Source organism: Dipodomys merriami, unplaced genomic scaffold (assembly GCF_024711535.1).
Source record: "Dipodomys merriami isolate MVZ:Mamm:240054 unplaced genomic scaffold, mDipMer1.0.p SCAF_4, whole genome shotgun sequence".
NCBI lineage: Eukaryota > Metazoa > Chordata > Mammalia > Rodentia > Heteromyidae > Dipodomys > Dipodomys merriami.
In genome coordinates this window covers 22,019,175-22,036,377 of record NW_027205603.1, presented here as the reverse complement: position 1 = coordinate 22,036,377, position 17,203 = coordinate 22,019,175, and the positions used below count along the sequence as shown (strand labels likewise).

The 17,203-nt window shown below is 33.7% G+C and overlaps 1 protein-coding gene across 3 annotated transcripts in view; it reads left to right on the top strand.

Moving 5' to 3' along the window:
- LOC138806215 (ankyrin repeat domain-containing protein 26-like) overlaps positions 1 to 17,203 on the top strand; it is a 100,246-nt gene that overhangs the window by 18,972 nt on the left and 64,071 nt on the right. Inside the window, exons 6-13 of one of the 3 annotated variants that reach the window (XM_069991746.1) lie at positions 2,918 to 2,988; positions 5,612 to 5,661; positions 5,960 to 6,026; positions 10,539 to 10,599; positions 10,689 to 10,744; positions 11,346 to 11,385; positions 11,701 to 11,768; positions 13,708 to 13,801. In XM_069991746.1, coding sequence (XP_069847847.1) covers positions 2,918 to 2,988; positions 5,612 to 5,661; positions 5,960 to 6,026; positions 10,539 to 10,599; positions 10,689 to 10,744; positions 11,346 to 11,385; positions 11,701 to 11,768; positions 13,708 to 13,801 — 507 coding nt within the window. Of the gene's footprint in view, positions 1 to 2,917; positions 2,989 to 5,611; positions 5,662 to 5,959; positions 6,027 to 10,538; positions 10,600 to 10,685; positions 10,745 to 11,345; positions 11,386 to 11,700; positions 11,769 to 13,707; positions 13,802 to 17,203 lie in introns of all 3 variants that reach the window. The other 2 variants (XM_069991747.1, XM_069991745.1) reach the window with 2 other exon arrangements.

The following is a 17,203-nucleotide window of genomic DNA, read 5'->3' as shown; positions in this document are numbered from 1 at the left end:
TCATTTAACCAACCTGTGTCTTGTGTGTGTGTGTGTGTGTGTGTGTGTGTGTGTGTGTGGTCATGGGGCTTGAACTCTGGGCTTGGGCGCTGTCCATGTACTTTCAGCTCAAGGCTAGCACTCTACCACTTGAGCCACAGCGCCACTTCCGGTTTTCTAGTGGTTTATTGGAGATAAGAGTCTCATGGACTTTCCTGCCCAGGCTGGTTTTGAACTGCGATCCTTAGATCTCACCTCCTTTCACTAGACACTGAAATCCATCTGCCTTTAATGATATTATTGAGAAGTACCTAATAAATTTCTCTTCTTAATTTGACTGTTACACTGAATTAATAGTGCATGAGTCTTTTTATGAAGTCTTTCTAATGAGAGATTTTCTTTCTTGAGCTCCCCTTGCTTGTGTGTATCTTTCTTCTTTATGTAACATTCCCTGAAGTATCTTCAGCAGTGCTACCTTCAAGGTCATAAATTGCTTTAGTTAGTGTGCATCATGGCTGCTTGATTTCACCTTCGATTTTAAAGGAAACGTTGGAAGTTGTAGAAGTATTGTGTCATTTTGTGTCATGGTTAGAAATATATCATTCATACACTTTTGCCCTTTAGGGTTTTTGTAGGAGGTTTACCATCATTCTGATATAACACCTTTAATAAAGTGTTTAGATAATTTAGAGTATCCTCAGCTAGGGTATTTTCTTTTCCATAGCAATTTTCCTAGTGGTTAACAATATGGCAGAGACCTTGTGTCTCTTTGTCCTAGTGCAATCATGGCAGAGATGGTCCCTATGGAGTCGGCCATTGGAGGAAACATCAGCGGAAGTATGGATGGCCTTATCATCAGGTCCCTTTTTCACCAAGTCCATGAACCACAGGTTTTGTCCCCACCCCAGGACTCCTGACTATATAAGCCACATTACATAAGCCATATAAATATGGAATAAATAGAATACAAGGAAATAAACTGGGAATTTTCTGTTTTTTTTTTAAGGAAGGGGAGTTGGGCCCTCATTGTGGCATCAGACTAGGGGCAACTTGCTTTTTTAAAATGTAATTCTATTGTTATTATTAAGGTGTTTCACAGAGGGGTTACTATCTCACAATTCAGGTAATGCATATATTTCTTTTGTCAACCTTTCCTTCTCTCCCCCCCCCTTCACCCCATTGCTTCCTTCCCCCAATTTCCCCCTCTCATTTCTGCCCACAAGGACAACTTGCTTTTTTGAAGAACAGGGTGAGATGAGAAAGAACTTTTCCTTTAGGGCAGCCAATGGAACAACAAAGTCTGCAGAGTTAAAGCAGGAACAATACAGCAGGGGAGAGGAGTTTCATTAAGTAGCATACAGTAAGGAATCCATGGACCTTTGTAGCATCTCCAGAGAAACAGAGCATGCACTGCTTTTTTATTTATGAGACAGGATAGTTCTGTAAGGTGGGTAGGAGAAACTACATAACTGCTGCTAGAAGAAGAAAGATTAAAGGAATATCTAGAGCAATAGAGTGGAACGAAGAGAACTGAACATCATCTACAATTCTAGGAACAAACCAGTCACATCTGACATTCCTTCTGCAGATCTGCATCCTGCCAGGAGACGTGAAAACTTGAACATAGGTTTTATATTTCTGGTTTGATAAATTCAAATCATTTAGAGGAATAATGGTAGAAAAGATAGTTTCTTGTGGCCAGACTTTTTTTATCTGGGAGTTTTTAAGTGCTATAAAGAACGCAATTAAGGAGAGCCTGGGAATCCTTCAGAAAAATAGCACAGTTTTTCATGGCCTGAGAGAGTCAAAGGAAACTTCGGTAGAAGGCATACCATAGAGATTTTTTTTCTACAAGACAAGATGAGGCTCAGTGTGTCGATGAGTGAAAAACATTAGTCATTTTCTGTCACCTGACATCTGAGGAAACCATGGCTAAGTGAGCATACACTTTGCACCCATTTCTGGATGAACTGGGCTGGCAGGAGTATTTTTCCATGTAAATAGCTAAGTCTGCACCAGTGAATGACAAGATTTTTGAGTCAAAGAGACTCCTGATTTTTCTGCAAATTAGTCTTCTCTTTCTGGGTATCACTTACAGCATTAGAGATTTCATCTAATTGAATACAAGGCATTACAACTCTAAGTGCTTGAAAAGACTGAGTAGTAAACCAACAAGAGAAATCACTTAGTAATGATATAAAATCATACTTAAGTTTTTCTGAAGTTGGGCATCTAAAGAGAGAATCCCAACCCTGTCCAGAAGATTGATACACAGTAGGTACAGAAAGTGAGTGATCCATAGGAAGAAGAGTAAAGTCTGAAAGTGCACATTCTTGGAACATATAAGCATCTTTTTAAGAAGACAAACAAGCTCAGCCCGCACAGATTGAGGTAGATGTGTGAACTGAATGAGATATCATCCATCAGGGACTAGAACTAATATTAGCAAGTTCAGGATTTTGGTAATAAAGGAAGATTGAAGTATTTATGAGAAGGAAAATGGTAGCATAACAATAATTCAAGATGTAGGATGTAGTAAATTAGCAGAAAAGCAGGCATTTGACTATATCAGAAGCTTCCCTTCAAAATAGAATTCTTTCCTTAAAACAGAGAGGGGGCAGACTATGGTTTCATAAAATTTGGATTTTCAAGGTCTTATGTAGTTGTGTGGATAAATTTGATGACCTTTTGAGGTGTTTGTGTACATTTAAATTTTTACTAAGATTTCTTCACGTACTTGTTGAAGTTTTGCATAGATTAGAAATATTTTGTACAGAAAATATTTAAATGAAGATTTTGTTTATTTAAATTCTTAATTTTGAAAATAACACTAATCTTTGCTTAATGTTATTGGGTACCTATTTTCATAAAGATGAGTACTCTTTTTTAATTTGTATAAGTAGTTTTGTTTTAGTCTAATATTTGTATTTTTTCTCAGAACCAGAGATAGGACTAAATGTAGAAAATGACAAGAGCAGTCTTGATGAAAGTGACAATCACCAGTTGGAGGTGTGTCCACATTTGTTTTATATTTCGGGTTTGATAATATTTTCTTTGTGTCAACAATCTAATAAAGGACAAAAGAATCATCTTTCAGAACATTATGAAAGAATGTAATAGTGACAGGCCAACTTAAAAATATTAACCAGTCATAAAAGTGAAAAGTACCTTTGAATTTATAAAATTATATTTCTAAATTATATCTTGGGAATTGAAGAAAACTTTTGTAAATATTGGCTTTGCTTCCATTTGTATAATCTCTTTACATGACAAAAAGATCAAATTTGAAGATTGTGACTAAGCAGCCAATTTTAAGAATAATATAATAATGATGACCACTGAGCTGGATTCATATTAATGGGTGACTGTTCCCAGAGCTTCAATATTTGAATTTTCATATTATCAATCAGTAATGTCAAATTTAAAGCATTAACTGTTCCATGTGGTCTCTGTTAGATTTCAGGGTGTCTATAGACAGAGCAATAGGACCAAAGAATCATGCATGCTGTGTACAAAAAAATTACTTCTTAATTTATTTTAACCAGGAAGATAAATAACTATTATTGAATGACGTGTTTGGTATTCCTTCTTGTCCCCTCCTCTGCCTTCAACCTTCTTCCTGTTTGTATTAATGTATCCGAATAGAGCTTCTTTTACATTACTCTCTTAGAAGTGGGGAGAATTTTCAGAGCTAAAAATGGACAGTTTAAAAACTTTGACTTGGGTGTGTGGTGTTTCTTAATAGTAGAGTGCTTACACAGCAAGCATGAAATTCACAGTTCAATTTCAATACCAAAGAAAGAAAGAAAGAAAGAAAGAAAGAAAGAAAGAAAGAAAGAAAGAAAGAAAGAAAGAAAGAAAGAAAGAAGAAAGGAAGGAAGGAAGGAAGGAAGGAAGGAAAGAAGGAAGGAAAGAAGGAGGAAAGAAAGAAAGAAAAAAGAAAGGGAAGAAAGAGAAAGAAAGAAGAAAGAAGAAGAAAAGATAAAGAAACCTTTTATCATTTTACGTATATTTTAAATGTTTGTATTCCCATTGTAGGATATATTAGAATTATTGTGTCATGATTATAGTTGGACAGGTTATGCTTATTGACAATATATAATATTGTTGGATATATATATATATATATATATATATATATATATATCCTCATTATTGTCACTTAAAGCTCCAACGATGTAGTAGCTCTCATTAAGCTAAAATTTACATAACCAATATTAAAATTTTAATTGAAAAACCAGTATATTTCCACATGCGATTTATATTTTGCTTAGAAAAAACTTGTAATTAAAATAAAAGCAGAAAAAAATGAATAAAAACCACAGATGTTAGCCAGGTATTGTTGTGCAGAACTGCAATTCTAGTAGTTAGGCCACTGAAATAGGAGGATGTCAAGTTGCAAGCCAGCTTAACTGATATCCACCTACAGTTCAAAAAATGTAGATGTACGGCAGATTCTCAGGGTTATCACTGTAAGAAGGAATCACTCTGTGCTGAAAAGTTACATAGGATTTATTTATTGGAGAAAAATGGACAGACTATTATGTAATAAGCAATCAGAATCCCTCTGAAGTCCACCTTCAATTTAGAGGCCATTTTTTTTATTGTGAAAATACTGTACAGAGGGGTTACAATTACATGAGCAAGGTAATGAGTACATTTCTTATCAAGCATTGTTGCCTCCTCCTTTGTTTCCTCTTACCATCCCGAGACCATTTCTTTAGTAACTCCTTGAAAACAGTAATGCCTGTTACAGGCTTCTGGAACTTGTATACTTAAATGGAAAATGTTTAAGAAAAGTTCTTCCATAACCTGAAATAAATGTCCACCTAATTGGGAAATTCTCAACACCAGATCCATGAAAGTTTAATTCTCAGTTGTAAGTTTGGCATCAAAATTTTTATCGAAAGGGGGCCATGAAAAATTAAGGAGATATCTTTACTACTGATCTATTATGCACAGTTTTGTACTTTCTGTCAAAAAAAGATCACGTAAAAATCTTGTAAAACATGTTAATTCAAATAAGTAATATTCCTTAAATATGGATAGAGAAACCCTGCTCTCATTTATTAATTCAATAATACAATCAAAATCTTTACCTTCTATGTGTGTGTAAAATTTTGGGGCTGCAGGTATAATATATAGATTATCTCTCCTTAATAAGTCCTTTATATAGGACTGGAAAGGTGGCTCAGTGGTAGAGTGCTTGCCATGCATGCATGAGGCCCTAGGTTTGATTCCTCAGCACCACATAAAGAGAAAAGTCAGAAGTGGCGCTGTAGTTCAAATGGTAGCGTTCTAGCCTTGAGCTGAGGGACAGTGCCGAGGCCCAGAGTTCAGGCCCCATGATTGACAAAAAAAAAGTCCTTGGTTTAGATGGATACAATAATAGAACTCCAACATAACCATGATAAATGCTGTTATGGGAACAATTTTTTAAAGAAAGTATTTGAATTGAAGTCTGTAGAGATCTATTGTGCATGTGGCTAGTATACATGGGAAGTGGGGTTGAAGGCAGGGTGACTTGTTTAGTTGCTTTCTATATTATATATTTATATTCACAGAATCTTTTACAATGTTTTCAGTTTAACTGAGAAAGATAAGATTAATGATCTATATATATTTTTTTCAGAATGACTCCATACAATCTCTAGTTTCAGTAGAGGAGAGAGAAGAACAATTGTGAGTAAAGAAGGAATAGGAACACATGCAGTTTATTTTCTGGCGAGGGATAGTTTTTGTTATTTAAAAGAGAAGTTTAATGATGTTCTAGACTGACTACAGTCATGCTTTAAAGTCTGAAATATTACTTTGATAAGAAGAAATTTATCTTATAATTATTGGAATACAGTGAAAACTATTATAGAAACCATTAGTTATTAATAAATATTATACTAGTTGCAAACAGCATATAGCAGTTTTATTTTTCCTTGTTGAAGAATCAAGCTCACTTATTTTTGTTATATTTTTTGCTGTAAAGGATTTCCAATGGGTCTGAGCATCTTTCCTGGGCATCAGATGAAGAAGACTCTTTTTTTCATAGTAAGGTAAAGTTAATTTCATTTGCTTATTCTGAATTTTGTGTAGTACTTATTCATGATCTTCAGCATCAGTCTTCCTACTATTTTTTTCTTTTTGTCTTTTTTTATTGTCAAGGTGATGTTCAGAGAGGTTACAGTTACATAAGTAAGGTAATAAGTGCATTTCTTATTTATTGTAAAAGTGATGAGGGGGGAGGCTTTTACAGTTACAAAAGTAAGGTAATACGTGCATTTCTATTTAAACATTGCTACCCCTTGCCTCATTTTCTCCTGCTTACTATTCCCCTCTCCCTCCACCACAAGTTGTAAAGTTCATTTCCAACACAGTGTCTAGTAAGTATCATTGTCGCATCGGTTCCACTTTTGACCTGCTGTTTCTTTGATTCCCTTTCCCTTCCATGGATCAGATAAACTTATGTACAAAACAAAGGATACAGAAAACTAAAACAGAAAGAAAAAAATACAAATAACTGCATACAAGACATCAAAAGAAACTCTTATTTCCAATTCTTGGAGCTCATTTTGATACACTTCATTATATATGGTCCTATATACTTAGCAAATGGGCTATTGTGATCCCCTGATAAGAATATCATAGACATAACCTAGTTATTACAAATGAGGGGAACCATGCAACCTATATTTCTTTCCTACCATCATTTTGTAAGGAAATTTATTAAAGAAAAACTTATTTCATAAATTATGACAAGTTTTAAAATCTTTTCAGCCTGGGAAGGTGGCTCACTGGTAGGGTGCTTACCTTGCATGCATGAGGCCCTGGGTTCGATTCCTCAGCACCACATAAGCAGAAAAAAACAGAAGTGGCGCTGTGGCTCAAGTGGTAGAGTGCTAGCCTTGAGTTGAAGAGTTCAAGGACAGCATCCAGGCCCAGAGTTCAAGACCCATGACCGACAGAAAATCTTCTTTACTAAAAGAATGATAAGTATTTTGAAGAAGTGAGAGTTACATAACATTGTCTGAAATAACACATATTAGTTTTGATTATACACTATTAAATTGTTATATTTAATAATATATTATATTTCATAGATTTATGACTTATTTTTTCAATTCCCATCCTTTGTTCCACATTTGGCCTAAAATAATATTAGAAAAAAGTAATTTTTATTTAAACTATTTCTCAGAACTTGAACTGCATTAGATCCTGGTGACTGTGGCTCATGTATATCAACCCATTTACTTGGAGGTGAAATGTATGAGGATTACTGTTTAAAGCCATCTTAGGAAACTCATTAGGAGATACCACTCATATAGGAGACCTATAGCCACGTAATCTTTGATAAGGGAGCTTAAAAAAAGAACAGAATAGAAGAAAGATAGCCTTTTCAGTAAATGGTGCTGGCAAAATTGTTAAACACCTGTAAAAACTAAAGTTAGATCCTTATATATCATCCTGCGCCAAAATCAATTCCAAATAGATCAAAGACCTCAAAGTAAAAGCAGACACCCTGAAAACAATACAGGAAGGAATAGGAGAAACTCTGGGGATCCTTGGCACAGGCCAAAATTTTCTTAATAAAGATCCAGAAACACAACAAATAAAAGAAAGTTTGGACAAATGGGATGCATGAAACTGCAGAGCTTTTGCATGGCAGAAGACATAGCAAGCAAGATCAATAGAAAGCCCACGGACTGAGAGAAGATCTTCACTAGCCATACAATGGACAAACATCTCATATCTAAAATACACTTAGAATTCAAAAAATTAAATCCCCCAACAACAAACCCTACTGCATTGTTGGTGGGAGTGTAAACTTGTTCTACCACTTTGGAAAGTAGTATAGAGGTTCCTCAAAAGACTCTACATAGAGCTCCCCTATGACCCAGTAAATCCACTTACGGCCTTTACCCAAACGATCACAAACAATGATATAGTAAAGCTACAACTATGTTTATCACAGCATTATTTACTATAGCTAAGATATGGAACCAACCCTGATGCCCCTCAGTAGATGAATGGATCAAGAAAATATGATATATATGCATATATACACACACACACACACACACACACACACACACACACACACACACACACACACACACACACACACACACACACACACACACACACACACACACACACACACAATGGAATTCTATGCCTCCATCAGGAAGAATGACTGCCCCATTTGTTAGGAAATGGAAAGACTTGGAAAAAATTCTATTAAGTGAAGTAAGCCAGGCCCAAAGAAACACAGATCCTATGGTTTCCCTTGTTTTTAATAACTAGCATATGTCCAGGACAAGCAGAGTAGGTTAAAAGTTATGTACATATGAACATATAAGATGATGCTAAGCAAAATGAACCCACAGATAGGGACACAATGGTTTTTAGTTTCTTGCTATTGTTTTTTTAACCTATTTATAATGCACTATATGATTTTTTTTGTTTCTTTTGTATATTCTTCCCCGACAGTATAACCCCTTTTCACTATATTTGATTGTGGTGTCCTGCATCTTGTATATACATTTTTCTAAATTGGGGAGGGGAAGGGAAAAAACAAAATAAGGATACAGGTTGAGAACTTCACAAATTTGGGGGTGACAGGGAGGAGTTGGGGTAGTGGGGAGGGAAGGGATGGTAGGGGAAAAACAAAGGAAGATAGGAAATGGACTCATTACTCATGTACTGTAACCCCTCTGTACAGTATTTTTACAATAAAAACATATATAAAAATAAAAATTATAACCAGTTCTAGAAGTACAACCTCTTAGTAGCCATATGATATAATTTTAATTTTAGATATTCTATGCTTTGTTGTTATATTCACAGTGTCCACTCAAGTCTTTGACTTCAAATTTAGAAGTTTTTGTACTTATTTATACAGAATGTTTGAGAAACTATTTGTGTGTTTCCTGGAGCACTTGGAATAAGGTTTGGCATGAAAAAACAATTAAATATTTCTGGACATGAAAGAATGAACAGACAAATGGATTTCTAATAGTAAAATATTATATAAAAATTAATAGATAATATATTTCTAAATATCAGTTTCAGAGAATTTCTAAAAATACAGTTAAATTTATATCCTATGTAAATATTTAGGTTGTAAAATTTCAGATGGATCATCTTGAGGAAATATCCTAGACAACAAGGACACAAGTTAGAGCAATGTTATAAACTAACAAGTTGATACTAGCATATACCTATCATTTTCCAACTATGAGTACAGATTAGGAATTTTAATTATATTTTATAAACTTCTTTCAAATCCCAGCTTATGTTCTATCATATGTATTTTTCATGCTATACATAACTCTTTAGAATTCTAATTCTCGATTCTTGCCTAAGAGTAAAACAAAATATTCCCTTTTATTCTCTTGTGATGTTCAGATTTCAGATAGTAGTAAATGGCTATGTTTAAGTAATTCAACTATTTATTTTATGGCAATCGGTTTAACTCTGTATTGTACTATTACATACATAATAGAATCACCATTATGATACACTCATTGTTATTAGTGTTGTATTTTACACAAATAGTGCCCCTTTTCACTTTGGATTAAACTCATGTGATCTCACCTTTCTTTCTCTTTCTTTTTCTCTGCCATCTCTTTCTCATTTAATATTGTTTTTCCTCCTCTCTTACTTATTTTTCCTCTTGTCATAATGGGGCATGAACTCAAGGACTCAATTTTACTGTCAACCTACTTGTTCACATCAGATGTTCTATCACTTGAGCCATGCCTTCAACTTCGATTTTGCTATTTAATTGGAAATGGAGTCTGTCTCCTGGAATCTTTTTGTAACCATGGTACTCTCATCTCAGCCAATTAAATAGCTAAACTTTACAGCATGAACTACTAGCACTCAGATTTCCTAACCTTATAAAAATGATTTACTCTTATTCTAGATACTATTTGAAGAAAGCTTTATTCAAAGTTTATTTCTTCAGTTCATCTCTGTTGTTGGCATATTTAATTTCAATATTTATTAACAGTGGGTGCCTTTTATTCTTCAACCACTGCCTTATAAGGTTTTCTTTTTTTCTTTCTATATTTTCTTTGAAGCCATTTGACACACAAAACAGAAATGACTAGTTGTTTCTGATTATAACCCATCGAAGCAGGATACTAATACACAATTAAACTCTCTTCTTTTTCCCTCAAGAATACTTTCATGAGAATATAAACCATGAAAAGATATTGAAATAATAATGTGTTTCATTTACATTAATTGAAAAAATAATTTTAAAAATATTCAAAATTACAGAAAGATAAATTTTGCTATCAGGTTATTTTGGTTAAGAAAATAGTCTTATAGATATCATAATTATTGTATGATAATTAATTGAAGATAAGGCTGACATTTTGGAAATCATGTTTCTATTAGAAAATATAGAGTATTAAATTTCAGAATCGGGCTTTGAATATATCTCCAAATAGTTCAAAACTTGTGTTTTTTTCTTTTAGATCATGTAAAAATACTGACTACAACAGGCTGCTTTTTAATCAAGTTTGATAACTGTTTTCTTAAAGTTATTTCTTTCTTAGGAGGCCCCTAAAATAAACTTACGGAAGAAATGGAAAGCTTTCAAGAAATCCAGAAATATTCGTAAGCTATTTAAAGATTCCTGATTCTTGTTATATTTATTGCTTTAAAATTAGAGGTATTTTCACGTATTCTTTGTATTGTCATAGAAGGAAACAGTGGCCTTCCATGGTCTGATGACACTGATACTGAGAGCGAAAATAAAGAGGTGACTAAAAATATTCTTCAAAAATTTCCTTGTATCCAGTTACTCTCCTATTTCCATTTCACTACCTGACTCAAAGATAGATTAAAAAAATAATTTCCCATGACTTTTTCCATACTTCATAGTCTGTTCACATAATAATGAGATCCTAGAAATTGTATATACCTAGTATATTACATATACATCTAACCAGTTTTGCAACATATTGTAAATACTTACTTTCCTATATCATTTGTTTGCCTCATTGTGTTTCCCTGTGTAGAGGGCACTCCATGACTTCTCTTTGTACTTTCTCCAGCATTCAAAATATATGTTACATCATTTGCTCTGCCTCCAAGTTAGACTTTGCTCTTCTATTCTTTGTCCCCTTATCAATAACCATTTCATTTGTAAAACTAATGAATTATTTATTATTGTTCTTATTTATTACTACTACTCAAATATAGAACACTATCTGCCTTGTATCTCCTATTTGTCCTAGGAATTTGCCTCTAATTTTACAATCAGAGTCAATGCTTGTACTACTAATTGTACTACTGTGAGTGAGAGTGGTAAGCTAATGAAAATGTTTTTGAACTTACTTGTTTGTTGTCTTTCCTAATAGGAAAATTCAAGGGAGCCAGCACTTGGAAAAGAAGAGAATGGTAATGCATTATGAGAATAATACTGATACTTTCATTGTATTGTATAGCACTGTAAAAGCATCCATATTGCTAAAATATCTATAGTAAAATGCTCCTTTACCAAGCTGATGTAGATAAAATTATGTAACTCATTTTATTCTTCTTTGTTTATCTCTTTTCTGGTATTTTTGCTTGAAGCTCTTCAATGTTCTAACATCATATTTTGCTATTACTTTTATTTCATTAATATATCTATAAATGTAGCTAGATCTTTATATTTATCATATATAGAGTTACACAGAGTAATAAATGTTCTCATTTAATATCTGTCCCTAGTAATTTATCTGACAGGTACATTAGTACAGGAAAAAGAGGAAGCTGAAGAATCACCTTGGGATTATGAGGTATTTACCTCTCATTTTTATTCCTATTTTTCAAACATAGTAGGATTTTATGATTTTCAAACATAACAGGGAGCCAGGGATGGTAGGTCACAGCTATCATTATTCTTGGAACATATACTGAGACAATGTCTCAAAAAAAAACAACTTTCATACTTCTACATATTTACTAAGTGGTATTTCTCACACTTTCAGCCTCGTTAATAAAGTCATTATGGGTTTAGTACTTAACTGCTCAAGCCACTATTTTGTTACAATCAGATTCGTATAATGAAGCTAATGTTGTATAGCCCCCAAATGCAGACTTAAAACAACTTCCAGCCAGGTGTGGGTGGCTCACACCTGTTATCCTAGCTACTCAGAAGCCTGAGATCTGAGGATCACGGTTCAAAGCCAGCCCTGGCAGGAAAGTCCGTGAGACTCTTATCTCCAATAAACCACTAGAAAACTGGAAGTGATGCTGTGGCTCAAGCAGTAGAGCGCTGTCCTTGAGCTGAAGAGCGCAAGGAAAGCGCCCAAGCCCAGAGATCAAACCCCAGGACCAACCAAAAAAAAAAAATCCCAACCTTCCAATGCCCAATAATCCTAACTACATAGCTGTTTTAGATGTGAAGATCACAGTTCAAAGCCAGAACAGCTGAAAGAGTCAGTAAGACTATTATCAAACGACAGAGCAGAAAAGGTAAGATAGCTGGATGCAGGTTTTTAATCCTAGCTACTCAGGAGGCTGAGAACTGAGGGTTGCAGTTTGAAACCAGCCCAGGCAGAAAATTTCCAGTGAGACTCTTATCTTCATTTTTCGCTCAAAATCCAGAAGTGGCGATGTGGCTCAAGTGGTAGAGCACTAGCCTTGAGCACATAAAAGCTCAGGGACAGCACACACGCCCTGAATTCAAGCCCCACACCCAACCAAAAAAAAAAAAAAAAAGTAAGATACAAGACACATGCCAGAGTTCACACCCCAGTACCAATAGCACAAACAAAACAAAACAGAAACAAAAGCAAAAACCACATGCATAAACCCTCAGGCTTAGAAGACTTATGGAACCTGTATGGTTCTAAAACATTTACATGGGTCAAACTTGTCAGGGTTCTAGTCACTCAGGCTTGTAATCGTAGCTACCTACCTAGAGGCTGACATCTGAGGATTGTGGTTTGAAGTCTGCCCAGGTTAAAAAGGCTGTGAGGCTCTTCTGTCCAATTAACCACTAAAAAGTTGGAAGTGTATTCTTCAGCTCAAGGTGATTGCTCTACCACTTGAGCCATAGTGCCACTTCTGGTTTTCTAGTGGTTTATTGGAGATAAGAGTTTCCTGCCCTGGCTGGCTTTGAGCCATGATCCTCAGCTCTCAGCCTCCTGAGTGGCTAGGATTACAGGCATGAGCCACTGGCACCTGGCTTAGAAGAATTTTTGACAAATATATTTATTTATATAACTTGTTCTCATATGTTAAGGAGGGCAAAATATGTTTTACATATCAGTTCTTTGATTAATATGAAAATCACTTAATATTTTCTCTAGTTAATAGTTATTTTGTAGCCTTTCATGAGTATTTAGATTTGAAATCAGGATTCTCACCCTCACTATATTTAGTTGATGATGATTGGCACACTGTATTTGGTTGTGACTGGAGATGGAATGATTTGCTTGTGATTAGAGATGGAATCTATCAGTCTTCTTATACAAACATGTTTCAAAAACAATCATTCAAGTCTCAGGTTCCTGACTAGATAGTATTCCAAGCATGAGATATGATGATGCAAGGCTCTTTTGTGAATCTTTTATGCTTTCAGTAGTCATATGAAAAGTCAGGCAAATGCTATTTTCTATTGAAACATGAATATATTCTTCTTTTAAAGTTCATATTTTCTAGGAGAGAAAATTTAGGAATATATAGAAAGATCTTTATGTACTTCATTGTTGATATTAATTGACATTACAGAATGTGTCAGAGAGTATTCCATTCATTTGTGCTGGTAATGAACCAGTGGCTACATATGAAGCAACAAAAGGTAAAGTAAATGGACATGTAGAAGGTAAGAAATTTATTTGTAACATTAATCAGACAGAAAGTTTTGTTAGAATATGATCACTAATAGCCAAAGAAAATTAACTATTGGGGACATAAATAGAAAAAATAGAAGTGAAATGATAAGAAATTATGTGTCTTAACTGAGAGTATTCCTAAAGGACAGTAGCAAACAATGAACAACTATTTATGGAGATATTCTATCAAAATGTAGTAACTCTTTATTGGTTCTTCCTGATGAGATCTTTGTGTTATAACAATACTAATACTTTGTTGTAATAAGCATACTTAGAATTTTTTTACAAATGTATTTTACATCTTGACCTAGTATTTGTTAAAGAATAAAAAATATTTTCATTTTGTTAAGTCAGTTCTTTGATCTGCAGATCAGTTAGTACTTCATCTATAAATAATTTACTACTATACTATGACATTTCATAATGTTTTAAACTGAGTTTTACAGGTAGGGTCTTACTATCTCTAGGATTGTTTAGTGAGGGGTAGCACTTTATCTCAAACTGTGCCTCTAGTAGAATTTTTTCAACATTTTCTCCATATTTTAAAATCAGTACAACATTAGGAACTAAATAAGATGAAAGAAGAGATAATACAGAGTAGGAAAATTTAAGTATATGGGTGAATATGTAGAAAAATAAGCATGCATGTATAGTGGGGCAAGCAAACTTAAATAATTCTTTACAAAATAGAATAATAGAAATTTTGAAGGAATTTAAAGTGAGATTTCAATCATTACTTGTCCTGTAGTTAGAATAAAATTTTCTAATTATTTTTATCTCTCTCACTGTTGGGAAGTCATTAAAAGTATACTAGCAAATCTTACAATTCCATTTTTTAAACAACAAAGATGTAAGGCCAAACAGTCACATTCTCATCGATATAACTTGGGTCACATGAAAAGTTGCTATTTCTCATAATAGTGATCTATAGACTAAAATCAGAATTAATTAAAAAAAAGAATAGAATAAGACTAGTTATAGTAATCAGAAAGGTTCATCTTGAAAAAATTCCAATAAACAGTTGTTTTTTTAATTTTGCAGCTTTTATTTGGATGATATGATCAAGTGGAATTATTTGATTATGGATTCAAAATGAGAAATTATTAGATTCAATGGATAGCACTTTAATTTTAATTCTCCTTTAAGCTCCATATTTAAATACTGATTGGAGTTCTGGGTCCCATACTTCAGAGAAGTCACTGTTTTGTTGCTCATTCTACTCTTGATCAGACCACTTTCTGAGTAGTAAGATTGTAGATTTCCTGCTGGAGAAATCTGGAAGCCTAACCACTGGCTAATCTTTCAATATTTAATAGAACCTTGAGAAGACTTAGTATTTGTTTTATTTTTGAGCATTCTTCAAGGAAAGTGAGAAGAAGCAAAGGTGTGTGAATAAATAAACCACAATTCTAAGACATTCCTGGCAAAGTTGAAGTGCATGTTCAGAACAAGCCTGAAAAGCAGATGGAAAGAATTATTTAAAATCACAGATGTAGAAATTGGTTTAGCAAACAAATGAGATTGTTTTGGGGGAAATATCAAGGAAAGCCAAGTAAGATAGAATGAAGGTACTGCTTTCTCATAGCTGAAATATTAGGCTTTAAACTGAAGGTTGCCATGGCATATATTAACTCTTCAATATATATGTGCATTTGGGGGAGGAGTCCAGTCATGTACTTCCTTTGTATAACTTTGTATAGCAAAATAACAAAATGAATCTACTAGGAAGCTGAAACCTTTAGATAAATGCCCAAGAATGGTATCCCTTTATCACAGCATAGCTCTTTATTTAGTTTTTAGAAGAACAACCATACTGACTCCACAGTGGCTGCACTAGTTTACATTTGTACTAAGAGTATATTAAGATTCCTTTTGCCCTCCATCCTAGCAGGTTTTTGCTATTTTTGATCTTCAGGATGGCAATTATGACAGGTTTGAAATGGAATCTCAGTGTTATTTGGATTTACATTTCCTTTATAACCTTGATTGTTGAACATTTCTTTTTGTATTTATTGACCATTTGTACTTCTGAGAATGGCTTCCTCAGTTACTTTGCCCATTCATTATTTAGTTTATTAATTTTAATTTTCCCATACATGCTTGTAATTACACTCTTGCTAGATGTAGAGCTGGAAAATATTTTGTAACTGTGAGCATTCTTTAAGACAAGAGAGAAAATAAAAATTGTGAAAAATACAAATATAATTCTAAGATGCTATTGTAAAAAATGCTTCTTGAAGGCCTTAAAAGAATGCATATAGTATAATGAATTAAGACTATAACTGTAAATTTCTTCTCTTAAATGGATAATGATTGTTTAAAGAGCAATATGAAAGAAAGAATTAAGTTAGCTACATTATTCCTGGTCTGTGATCTGGAAACATAACACAATTTACATATGATGGCTTCACTATGTTTCCAGTGAAGCAAAAGAGTAGAATATTGCTATTTGGGCAATCGGAAATAGAAGGGATACTTAAGACTGAAATACAGTGTTTACTGTCCCCAGCTTTCTCATATCTCAGTTTTTAAGCTTCAGAGCTGAACATTGTCACATGCAGTTTACAGAGTTAGATTTGAATGCAGAAACACTGGCTCCTAAAACATTTTAGCTGAAGTTTGAAGAAGGCATTCTTTCAATAAAATTCTTTAAATACTAATGAGTTTCCAAACCAAAAAAAAAATTAAAGAGTTTGTTACTTTAATTCCCCAAATTTAGTTTGTGGAATATCTCACTGATGTTGAAATATGAAGAATAATACTAGCTGGGCATTGTGACTCAAACCTGTGAACTTCTCAGGAAGCTGAGATCTGAGGATCCCGATATGAACCCAGCTTGAGCAATAAAACCATGAGATGCTTATCTCCAATTATCTATAAAAAGGCTAGAAGTCGAGCTGTGTTTTTAGTGGGTAGCATGCTAGCCTTGATCACAAAAGCTTCAGGGGTAGCACCTAGGCCCAGAGTTCAAACCCAGGACAGCACAAAAAGAAAGAAAGGAAAAAGGAATAGTAATAACTAATATACAGGTTAATAATAAAGGGTAGGGTTAGTAAACCTAATTTCATTGTGACAACAACATATATAATTATATGCATACAAAATATGTTCAAGAAGTATATTTGAACTATGAAAACATATTTATTATTTCATTATTGTGATGAATGATTAATTGTATGTGAATCAAGATTCTTTAATATAAACACTGTAGAGGTTACAAGAAATGTAGATATTCCGGAATCCTCTGTGGGTAGAATAGGACAATCCTTTCATAACCTATCATTCAGAAGTTTATATCCAAATTGATCTATTCAGGAATTTTTCACTGATATGAAAGAAATATTTTATTTTGTTTAGCTGTCATTACAGTATATTTTGTTTCTTAACTTAAG